Source organism: Pteronotus mesoamericanus, unplaced genomic scaffold (genome assembly GCF_021234165.1).
Source record: "Pteronotus mesoamericanus isolate MK-2021 breed Mesoamerican mustached bat unplaced genomic scaffold, CSHL_Meso_final contig_20, whole genome shotgun sequence".
NCBI lineage: Eukaryota > Metazoa > Chordata > Mammalia > Chiroptera > Mormoopidae > Pteronotus > Pteronotus mesoamericanus.
The window spans coordinates 93119941-93132176 of NW_026555085.1; the positions used below are offsets into that span (position 1 = coordinate 93119941).

Below are 12236 nucleotides of genomic sequence, written 5' to 3' on the forward strand. Positions count from 1 at the left end.
GTAGTTGCACTGTCAAGTCAGAGGAGAATCAAGGATGCAGTGCTCGGAGCCCAAGGAGTCAAGCCCGGGCTGGGATTTCAGGCTGAAGCTGGCGGACAGGGGAGCCGACACCTGGGAGGCCTGCCGTCTGCACCGGCTTGTGCAGCCACTTTGGAAACATCGGCTGCATGTCCCTCCCAACTTCTCAGTAGATGCCGACTTCCAGGACCAGGAGGTAGAGCTACATATGTCATGGCTATGTGTGCCCCAGCTGGTCCCAAACTCAAATGTGACATGGAAGAATTGGAATCTCCGATGACAGCCCCTAGGCAGAGCCCAGAAAATTTCCAGCCCATTGCTGAGTGACAGGTTCTTCAACTATTTAGTCAACCCACCCAATTTCCCTGAAGCCCCAGAGGGTCGTGGGTAGATAAGGGCCTTTGCACGCCCCCGCAGACACCAGGGCTGCTGGTAAAGCCGTGATCTGTGACTGGACTGCTTTTGCAGAGAAGGCTGTGCCTCTCGTCTTGGCCGATGAGAATGGACCATCTAGAAGAGGTTGCCATTTGTACTTCCGGCAACACAGGGACCCTTGGTGTGCACACTTTATTAGTCAGATATCCTGAGGAAGTAGCGGGAGACTTTCACGAGATTCGCTCACTGCCTCTGGTCTGGTGAATTCCTGTCCTAACCCTGATTTCAAACTCTCTGGAAGGATCCGGGAATAAATCTTGCGTGAGGATATTTGTGCTGCAGGTTGTAGAGAGCTTTCGACGGTCCCTTCGCACCGCCATCTCCTTGACATCTGAGCCAAGCTTGGGTTGTACTTAATAGCAGTGGTACCTTTTTTCCTTCATGTTTTTAACTGTTAAGTCCCATCAGTTGAAAAAGTAGGGAACTTTTGGAACTTTAAAGGACTGCTACCAACTCCCTCCTCTTTTCCCCGCTCTGAAGTGAGCAGTCCTTTCCCTTGGTCGCTGACATTTCTCCACACACTGGCACCCTCGTCCCAGCTGGTATATTTAGCGCCATCCCTCTGCTCCAGGAAACTTTGTATTTTTTCCCCTTCACAGTTCAGCTGGTGGAAACCTGCCATGCTCAAAAGTTTCCTTATAATTAAAGGGATGCAGCCAGATGGGGTCACTACACCCACAGTTTGACCTACTTCTTTTTCTCACATCTGTTCACATCACACATGCAGAAAAGAACTCAGTTTTCCTGCCAGCAAGCCCAGACCTTTCCACTGGGCTCCGGGGGGCTTGGCCTGATACCTGGCCCCAGCGAGGGCTCCGGGGGCTGGAGGCCTCGAGACGCAGCAGACCGCCCGGTGGGGCTGCTTGCATGTCCCGGCCCTGAAATGCCCCTGCTGCTGCTCCAGGGCCTGAGCTGATGGGAACGTCTGGCTGGGATCACTCAGTTCCCTCACTTTTTCAGTTTGGCCTGTCAACTGGGGACCATTTGTCGGCTGTATTTGCAAGGCACAACCCCTCGTGGTGTTTCCGCACCCAGCCTGCCTCGGTGACTTAATTAAACAGCATATGCACCAGTAAAAAATCGCTGTCAGCCGCACGGCATGCATCACACTCCGAGCATAAAAAGGCAGCCAGCCTCAACAGGAGGGCCTCTCAGAAGGGGAGAGATGCTGATTTTCAGCTCCTGAGGATCACTGCATTTAAACTGGGGAGACTAATTGCCTTTGAAGGCTAAGGAACACGTATCATGCTAATGACTGGTTCACATTGTCCACATGGCATTTGTAATAGGCCTGTTAAGGTGTTTGGTCTATAAAGATATTTGAAGAAAAAGGAACACACCCGAAACCTTTTAACATGACACCCGTGCGAAAACATACGTTTGCACAGTTGGATTGTTTCTTTTTTACATGCCTCTATTTAAGTGGGAGCCAGGTTTATGACGAGTGTAAGGGATACGGGGAGGGGGATCCCTGGGGTTTCTGCTCGGACTAGCGTATTTTTTGTGGGGGGTGCATAAATAAAGGTCTTGAGAGAACACGAAGGTTTGTTTCTGGGAGGCCCTGACCGTGTCTGTGTTGATTCCTCTCCAGGTGGAGAGGAGCCTGTGTTTGAGAACTCCCCAGTGCTGGATGAGAGGTCTGCCCTCTACTCTGGAGTGCACAAGAAGCCATTTTTCTTTGATGGCTCCCCCGAGAAACCTCCGGAAGATGATTCAGACTCTGTCGCCACTTCGCCATCATCTGGCAACCCGGAGACCTGGGGAGCTGGCCGGAAGTTGGTCAAAACCTTCAGCAAAGGCGAAAGTCGGGGCCTCATTAAGCCCCCCAAGAAGATGGGGACCTTCTTCTCCTATCCAGAAGAAGAAAAGGCCCAGAAGGTGTCCCGCTCCCTCACTGAGGGCGAGATGAAGAAGAGCCTCGGGTCCCTGAGCCACGGGGTAAGTACGGATGGTATTTGCTTCTATGACAACCACCATCGTAGGCACCACCTTCTAGTGTCCCTGGAGGAGGTTCAGAGCGTCCGCAAGCAAATCCGCTTGAAGAAAACGGATACTAATTATTCATGTTCCAGAGCTTTCCTCTGCCAGCGTCCCTCCAGAAAAGGAGTTAACAGCACGACCTGTGACCTGCAGCTGCTCCGGCAGAGACCCAAAGGGGGAGGGAGCTGTGGCGCCCCCAGCAGGAGGGTGCGCGGGCGCCCCTCAGTCAGCGAGTTCAATATCACCTACGTGGTGGAGCGGAGCCTGTACAGCCACCTGAACCTGGCCCAGCTAGTGCGTCCTGCCTCAGACAGGAGCCTGAGCAAGGCTGAGAAGCAGGACCTGAGGCGGCGCTTGCTGGAGGAGGATGAGGAGGCCAAGAGGAAGTGGGCCGCCACAGTCGACCGCTGTACTAAGAGGGTTCTCTTGAGAATCCACCAGAAGTCCGTGAGTCTCCAAGAGGGTCCCCAGGACGGCCTTGTCATTTCTGTGATGTGGAGTCAAGCATTATGGCCTTTCTGTTGTGGAGCTTGGTATCCCTACCCCTGCTTCTACTTCTGACTTCCTCCCTTCTGGGCCCATCCCACCATCCTCTCCCGTTTCCGACCCTGCTGTCATTTAGCAGCGGCTTCTCCTTCTTCCCCATTGTCCTTTTTCCAGTTGACGCTGTTTGATTTTTAATTAAAACTAAACAGTGAGGCTGATCCAGAGAAGGGCCTTCAGAGTAGTGGGGTGGAGTCTGACCTCCTCCTAGGAGGGGCTGTCTTCTTTCCCAGCCATCATGTCACTTGATCTCAAGGAAGCTGATTCAAAACAGAGGACGTTTTGCCCTTAAAAGAGATGCTTATTGTTTTTCTTAATTAAAACAATAGGAACTAGCTCATGGAAAGATTGCCATCATCGCAAGCACCAGTTTGGTGATTTGGAAACGTTGTCAAGTATGTTTCTTTTATCAATAGAAGCAAATGGAAAACTCTTAACTCTAAAGGGCAAAAAAATTCAAGCTCTTTTACTTAAGCCTAGTGGATGGTCTCAATCTTTTTAGTCAAAGGAACGAATATTCAAAAATGCCCTGCACAGCTCTGTTCTTCTGTACATGGCAAAGAATAATGTACTTATTTTCAAATAATGCAATGTTTTTTAGTTTTATTACTGAATTTTCCAACTTTGTAAAACTTATCTTCAGGGCATGACTTACTCTAAACTTGAGAATATTGGTACTTTATTCCCTGAAATTCCCACCCGTCCTCCAGGCCCTGCTGGCCTGGGCGCACTGCTGAGTTCCGCGGGACTGCGGGCTCTGTCCCCCTTTTTTAAAGGCCTAAGGAGCAGTCTGCATTGCAGCCTCTTGGGGGGTTTTTCTCCAGGGTTCATCCACATGCACGAGTAAGATGCTCTCCGCAGATGATTACTGTAACTTAAATTCATTCAGTGAAGTTCTGCTTTTGTGGAAACAGAGGCTGATTGGCCAGTGCTATCCTTAAGGTGGCTTTCTCTGCTCCAAAAGGTCCTTCGGTCTGACCATAGCCCTTCCGTTTTCCAAATATTCCCACGTGAGCTGACCATCTTGCTAATACTTGTCCTTCTTTTCACATTCCTATCAGTCTTACAGTACTGTTCATAACTGCCAGTAGCAACTTCTCTTCTAGTTCCTTCAACATCATGGCAACCATTTTTGGTGATTCTGTTTTGTTGTAAAATAACAGAATTCTTTTTTCTCACTCATTCAGTTCTGACCCACAGATCTTTTGTAAAATACTTGTGGTTAACCGGTCTCGGTGTGATTAACATTTTACCTTTAGAAGTGTTCTGCCCAGCCTCTGTGCCTCTCTGCTGTCTGGCAGGGCCTTGATAGAACAGATCCGCCTCTTCTCTGTTAATTGATGACTCAGCTCTCATGAGTTTAAGTCATGTAATACTGAGAAGTTTGCCACATTGAGCACTTGGAGTTGTTCGTGTGTGCCTCCTGTTGGTTATTACCAAGTTAATGATACAATTTGATTGAGCTTTTTCTGTCCAGAAGTTCTCTTTGCAAGATTTGAGCTAATGTGCTAGGACAGTCACTGATTCTCCACTGACATTGAATAAGGACACCTGAGCATTTTTGTTTCCCCTGTAAGGGTGGTGTATGTAGTTTCTATTCCAAGTGTCAGCCAGAGGCTGGCTGTTTCTAAGGTGCCGTGAACTCAAGGCAGTACTGGGCAGTATTGATACTTGTTGAAATAATGTGTTCAGTGCTAAATTAGAAATTTACATGTATCTTTTATTGTAAGCATAGTAGTACAATCAGGAAAACAAAATTTTATAATTATTCAGAGAATATACGGGAAAATAATGTTAAACATCAGAAAGATACTTTTATTTTTAAGAGATTGAGAAAATTTCTTTGCTTGGTTTATTTTGGAAGTTTCTTTCTATTCTTCTGTCGTATAGCTCCTTCATTTATCCAAAGTTTTCTTTAATCTTCAACCTTTATCTTTTTGTCTTTCAAAAAAAAGTGCCATATTTGCTTGATGAAACTTCAGGGAAATGATAATGCTGTATATTCACTGAAAATGGTCACGTCTCGCTTTTTATTTGGTCATTCAGTTTTCGTTTGGTGGAACAGACATGCATGGCATTTTGGAACTTCGTCCATTTTTAAACTTCAGCCCTGCCCCCCCAAAAACATGTTTTCAACCGCATGACCATTCCATTGCCTGGACCTCCTCATCCACAAGCATCTCTCTAAAATGTCCTTACAATTACCTACGCATGAGAAGTATGAACTTTACAGCTCTCATTTAGGCTTAATTGATGGAGACCACCGAAGTTGAAGATCGGTTTACTTTCTTTCACTATTCTGTCTGGAATCTCTTTTCTCTGTTGAAGGGGTGGTGCTTTGAGAACTACTTAATGTTACTGAAAAAGTAGAGATTAGTTCAAGTCATGTTCCTGATTACAGTCTTTGTTCTCCTACAATGATAAAGAAGAATCATTTCCAGATATCTTAGCATATTGCTGAGAGAGGTTTTAGTTGGAGGTTATGAAAACCGGTCCACTCTTAAGACTTTTATTCAAGGAATAAATGCATACAGCAGGCATATGAAGATATAAATGAGCTTCTAATTTATTACAGTTACAGTTTCCATATAAATTCTTTGTCAGTTATTTCACATGCATCAGAAACAACATGCTGGGCTCCAGTGTCGCAGTTACTGCTGGAATTTAAAGCAGGAAAGTGCAAAAGCCATAAAATGAGGCGGCATCTGGGTGCCATACTGTGTCTGTGAAGCCCGGAGTCACAGGAAAAGAGCTGGAAGACAATTACTGCCTTTGCAAAAATGAGAAATATCTATTTGACATTATAAGCAAGAAAGGGAAATTAATGTTAAAAATTAGCCGGGAGAGGTATTCATAGCATTGCTCCCCAGGTTAGGGGATTTGGTGAATGTTTTTGCATAAAGAAGTCTGTCTGTTTTTATAGAATAGATACAGGTCTAGTTCAGATGACTCTAGGGGAAATCAGATTGCCCATTGGCATTTAATGTAAAGTTAGAATAATGTTCACTGGACATCCTGTCTGTGGTAGATTATTTAAAACAGCAGCGACGACTGCAGGGGAGGAGATGAGCAGCGTGACGCCCTGAACGTCGGAGACCCCGAAACACTTCCTGTAACGCCCTGCCTCCCTGGGCCCTCCGTTCTGCTACACCTGCTCACTCTCCCTTTTGGACCCATTTCTGGGATGCTCTGGTGCTACCGTTGAGGCTCACAGAATGTAAGGCACAGAACTAAGCTCTGGTCCGTCATTTGCAGATTAATGACGTCTAAGCCATGTTGTCTAAGCCTAAACTTCAGTATAACAGTTAACCCAAATGAGAAGTAATGGAGGACAGTAACATTCGGAAGGGTGTCTGCTTTGTACCAGGTAGCGTTCTAGAAGTCTTCAACTATATGATATAGGTAGTATTTTGCAGTTGAAGAAACCAAAGCTCACAGAGTTTAAGTATTTTACCTCTGGTCACACAGCACGTCTAGTGGCAGAACCTAGGATCTGAATCCACCTCTGTGTAATTTCAAAAATCCAGAGGCATTTTCCTTCCGGATGGTTCTTTTGCAACTCAATATGTATCTAAAGGGCATTTATTTAAAATAAACAGTATACATCGTGCTTTGTGTTCATTTCTTCTACTTAATAGCTGTTGACTAGAGTTATGTGAGAAACAGTATAGAGATAATGGAACCCAAATCTGCTATTCAGCTTTTATTACCAGTTTCTTAAACTATAATCAGTTGTAATAGAAATAGTGTGCTTTAAGTTTCTCTTTTCTTATTATATATTTATTGGTGCAGGGAGCATCACAGAGATGGTCCTTGAGTACCTTTTGCTAGAAAAATGAAAGGGAATTCAACCCAAGTTCTCGAAATAGAAAAATCACTGAAATATATGCAGTTTCACAAAATGCGAAACCAACAGGAAGAACATTAAAGTTTTCATTTTTCATAACATCTGTGTTTTTCCTGTTGAAATTACGGACTGTGGTCAAAGACAGTCACTGAATCAACTTGTTTCTTTCTGGACACATGTGGCATTTCCACTTCATCCACCAAGAAAAAAGGGTCATAATTAATGAAGTTGGGCAGTGAGATGGGAAACTTACCAGCATTTTTGGCTCCGTCAGGAAAGCAGTGAGTGAGTAATCCCCTTGGCCTGACTGGGCCTCTGTAAACATACCCCATTTTCCCCCTTCTTAGTGATTTAAAACTAAACAAAAGAGTCTGTTAGGAAAGCCTGCCCGTCGGCTGCAGAGCCATAGGATTTCAGACCTGGGGCTCCAAGACCCTTCTGAGCACATGGCTTCCCTCCTCGCCACCACTGTGTGCAGCTGACGTTAGCTGGGCTGGGAGGGGAAGTCTGTTGCTGAGAGACGGAAACTTGGAGCGGTTAACACGTGGATGGTGTTTTGTTGCGTGTGTGTTTTTTTTAACCAGTTGGTTTTGCATGACCAGGGGATTCTGGACCTCTGGTGTAGGCACCGTTCCAGCGGCCTGTGCAAGGGTAAAATGAGGGAAGCTTCCTTATAACATGAATCATGTATTTTTTTTCCTCATCATTTCTCGTCCTACTTTCATCCTGTATGGCATTTGTGGTTCAGTGACATCCTGCAAATGGGAGCTGTGTTGGGTTGACACGCTGCCGGCTGCCTTGAGCCTAATGGTCCTGCCCTCTCCTTTCCACAGAGAACCTGCAGTTTTGGAGGATTTGACTTGACAAATCGTTCTCTGCACATTGGCAGTAATAATTCTGACCCAATGGTGAGTACCCATCCACGGAAAAGCCAAAGGTTTGGATTCAAGCGATGTGGTTGACATAGTTTCACATCCAGTGTTTTTGAGGATTGATACTGGGTAGCCTTTTCCTTGGTGATCCTCAATTGTATTTGAAAAGAAGACCTATGTCACCTATTGAAAGAAATCTTCTTTTATTGAATTTATTGGGGTGATATTGGATAATAAAATTATATAGGTTTCAGGTGTACAATTCTATAATATATCATCTATAGATATATTTTAAAGATTTTTATTTATGTATCTTTAGAGAGTCTGGAAGGGAGGGAGAATGGGAGGGAAAGAAACATCGATGTGTAACAAGTACATCGACTGGTTGCCTCTGGCATGCCCCCAACCAGGGACCTGGCCCCCAACACAGGCATGTGCCTTGAACAGGAATTGAACTGGTGACCCTTGGTTCGCAGGCCAGAGCTCAATCCACTGAGCCACACCAGCCAGAGTTCATCTTATATTGCATTTACCACCCCAAGTCAAGTCTCCATCTACCATCTCCCCCCACCTCCCTTTTCGCTTTGGTAATCACCCTACTGTTGTCTGTGTCTGTGAGGTTGTTCTTTGCTTAATCCCTTCACCTTTCGCACCCAGCCCCCCGCCCTCTCCCCTTAGAGACCCCTCTCTTTGTGGGGCTCAGCTGTGACCACCTCTGGCCTCCATCTCTGTCCTTACGGGTAGCATCATTCCTTCTGTGCCTGTGTTTCCAGTTTTCTCCAAGTCGCGGCTCCAGCTGCGTTTGCCCTCTGTGGCCTCACACTAGGTTTGAGTGCTCATGGCTGCTACACTCCAGCAGTGCAGCGGGATGGAGCCCTGTGATTTGGGTTCAAGAGTATTTGCCAGAATTTCTAAAAACCAGTTTTATCAGAGGCCAATTCCTAGCCCCATATTAAACCCAGGTCTTTCTGCTCTGGGATGTCCCCAAATGAACCCAGTCTCCCTGGGGACAAAGCAAAGCAGAGCCCTGAGGGCTGAGATTCCTGGGGACTGGTCTGTACAGGTTTCCTTCCCTGGGTTTACTTGCTAAGGCTCCGGGACGTAGGCAAGTTTTGCATAACATTCTGTTGTCCCCTCATGCATTGTGTCAGCAAACCACTTTATATTGTTGTGATCAAGTGTCAGCTTAAAACACCCATCTGTCATTTTTGAAGTGTTTGAGCATTTTCTGGAAGAATAAAACTATTTTATTTAGATATCAAGTTCTATTGATTTGGGGTTTTTTAAAGATTTTATTTATTTGTTTTTTAGAGAGGGGAAGGGAGGGAGACAGAGAAAGAGAAACTTCAGTCTGTGGCTGCCTCTCATGCGCCCCCTACCGGGGACCTGGCCTGCAACCCAGGCATGTGCCCTGACTGGGAATCCAACCTGCAACCCGTTGATTTGCAGGTCGGCATTCTCTCCACTGAGCCACACCAGCCAGGGCTGATTTGTAAACCAGTAATTTTAGGTAGCCCATCTTTTAAACAATAAAAGGAAGTATGAGTTCTTCCCTACCCACCCCCTGACTCTTAGGAGTTGACCACACCGCGTGCTGCCCTGATGCAGATCCGATCAGATGCTGGTTTGTAATGACTGAGGTTCCCCGCTGTGTTCTCGCCACTCTCCCGGGCGATTCGTAATACTGTCCTTCTCTTCTCCCCACTGCTGGGATTATGTGAATATCGGTTCATCTGAATCACTCTTTATTGATGAACTGCAGTCCCCTTGGGTATTTAAAATGATGGAAAAAAGCATAATAGGAGAGGAATGTACTAAGATTAAATAAAATAAAATGTATCTCACATCCCACTTTAAACAAACAAAAGTCCCGTAGTGAGTAGCTTTCAATTTTTAATAAAAAAGACAAATAACGTACACCTGAAACTAATATAAAATAATGTTGAATGTCAACTGTAATTGAAAAATTAAAAAAAAGTTGAAGTAAACAAAAGAAAAGTTAACCAGTGATTAATTAAGATAGCCCTGAGTTAATAGGAAAATCTTCCAAGTCCTGGGGGATGGTGGTATTTTTCTGAGAGAGAGAGAACATTAATGGTTTGGATAATAAAACCATTTGGATAATAAAGTCTCTTTGGGGACTTTATTTTCTGTGATTAAAGGTATGTGTTTTGTTTTGCAGAGTAAAGAAGGAGATTTTGTGTACAAGGAAGTTATCAAATCACCTACTGCCTCCCGCATCTCTCTTGGAAAAAAGGTCAAATCGGTAAAAGAGACGATGAGGAAGAGAATGTCTAAAAAATACAGCAGCCCTGTCTCTGAGCAGGTACGCAGCCACCGAGCAGAAAGCCCTTCGGCTCCCCCTGACAGTGAGGAGAGCCGAGGATGGTCAGCCTGAGATCGTGAAGGGCGCTAAATACAGACATTCATTGGCACTAACCCAGCTCCACCACCACGCTGGGTTTCCGCAGACCCACATTTGGTACCGTGGACATTTAGTGCGCACTTAGGATCATTTTAGCACCATGCGTGGCGCTGGGAATACAAAATGCAGACCTTCTCTGCATAGACAGGAGGAAAGACAGACCTATGAAAAAATGATTCTTCTTTAGTGCAATAAGCACTACAATTTATACACAAAGGAAGGACCTTAATTTTCTAAAATATCCCTTCCTACAAAGTGGCTGTCACCAGAATCAAATCTCAAAAGAAGACACTCGAGTTTTCTTAGGCAGCAGACTTTTCCAATACACCGCGAGTTGTTGCAGAAGTGCACGGCCAATCTGAGCAGTGACCCCAGAAAATGCTTCCTGGCTACAGGACTTTGATAATGATCATGTTTCCATGGGGATGCTTTCCCTAACTGGCTCTACCTGCAGCCATTAAGATGTCACAGAATTGATCCCATCCAATTCTATATAATCCCTTCACTAGAAAGGCCAGTTTCTATCTTAATTGTGTGGGTAGAGGGAATAAAGATGTGTGGAGAGCTGAGCCTTTAGCTAATTCTGACCATTAGATTTTTCAAAGCAGCCTCTTCCAGCACCTCTGTGGTCTTCACTTTGTAGTCTGTTGAAGTACTTGCGTGCGCTGGTTGTCTACTTGAACTACGTGGGTAATGCCGCTTTACCTACCAGATAAAACCAGGAAGAGCAGACTTTGTGGCTCAGCTGCTGCCCTCTGGTGGGCATAGTAAGCAAAAATCCAAGCATCACCGTGTTTGGATCACTGTGAACACCAACTAGCCACAGGGATTCAGACAAAGCCTGCACAACATCTTCAGTTTATTGCAGTGGTTGTCACAGGGGCTGCGGGTGATTTTGCTCCCCTGGGGCATTTGGACAGTCACAGCTCGGGTGGGGTGAGTGCTTCTGACATCTAGTGGATAAAGACCAGGAAGACATCTTATAATGCTCAGGACAGCATTCCTGTAACAAGGAATCATTCATCCAGAATGCTCATAGTTCTCAGGTGGAGAAACCCTAGCTTCTTTGACATTCAGGGGAAGTCGGGGCCACCCCCAGGGTGTCTTCGCTACCGCTGCCTTCTGTATTCTTTGCACTTCCAGTCCCTCTTGGCGTAGGAGAGGCGGCGATCGGTATTTCCGACCAGAAACGAAGCGCACTGCACTCTCCTTGGAAGCCAACGGCACGCCAGTAAAAGCGGCACCTCTAATTTAAGCTGCTTCATTTCGTTGGCTTTTCCCCTAAAAGCTCATGTAAATTTAACACCCGTAAGGGTTTTCTGCTTTATGGATCATGAGCATAGAATTTTAATGCCATTTGAGCATTTTTCTATAATTTTACTACTATATGCCCACCTTGTATTCTTAGTTCTTTGTTGTTTTAAAGCAGTCATTTCACATAAGTGAAGAAAGAGAGAAGGAATAAGTAACCATTATAATGCCTTTTGAGAAGAGAAGATTAATTTTGCAAGCTTTGTTTTTTTTTTTAACTTTTTAGTAAATACACCAACGATTCTGGTAAGGATTTTTGTCTGTTCCTGTTATGTGCCTATTACTTGGAATAGTGCCTGTTCTTGTAGGTAATCAATAAATATGTGATGAATAAATTAATAATTTTTAAAAGCATTTAAGAACATTCAGTATCAGAGAGGTATGTTTAATATCACTTTTAAAAATAAAAACATGTGCTTTTAGCAGAAGCATTAAAAAGAATTTAATTGGATAGATGTCTTATGATTTAGAAATGAAAAAATGTATTCAAGGGTTCATACTTTGTAGCTTCAGTAACTTCCAAATAACGGTACCTCCGTCGATAGTTTGGTTTTTTGAGTTCATCTGCTTACTGTCCTTCAATGTAAAGCAGAATGTGTGTTGGATCAGAAGCAGCCGTGGTTGTTGTCCTTAAATGTTTGCAGGACCCACAGGATCCTGTGAAAGTCCTTCTGATGAGTCGGCACCATGCAAATAACAGGTTTTGTTTAGACGGTTTGGTGCTCCCATGGCCGTATAATATGCCAGAGAAGTTTCTGTTTTGGCAAGTAAGCCATCCTCACTGCAGACTGTTGAAGAGAGACAG

The 12236-nt window shown here is 44.9% G+C and overlaps 1 protein-coding gene across 4 annotated transcripts in view; it reads left to right on the forward strand.

The window, feature by feature from the left end:
* Nucleotides 1-12236, forward strand: part of SASH1 (SAM and SH3 domain containing 1) — a 209595-nt gene that overhangs the window by 179762 nt on the left and 17597 nt on the right. For all 4 annotated transcript variants that reach the window (XM_054570086.1, XM_054570085.1, XM_054570088.1 and 1 more), the window contains 3 exons: nucleotides 2045-2391; nucleotides 7657-7731; nucleotides 9878-10021. In XM_054570086.1, the coding sequence (XP_054426061.1) occupies nucleotides 2045-2391; nucleotides 7657-7731; nucleotides 9878-10021 (566 nt within the window). The remainder of the gene's footprint in view (nucleotides 1-2044; nucleotides 2392-7656; nucleotides 7732-9877; nucleotides 10022-12236) is intronic.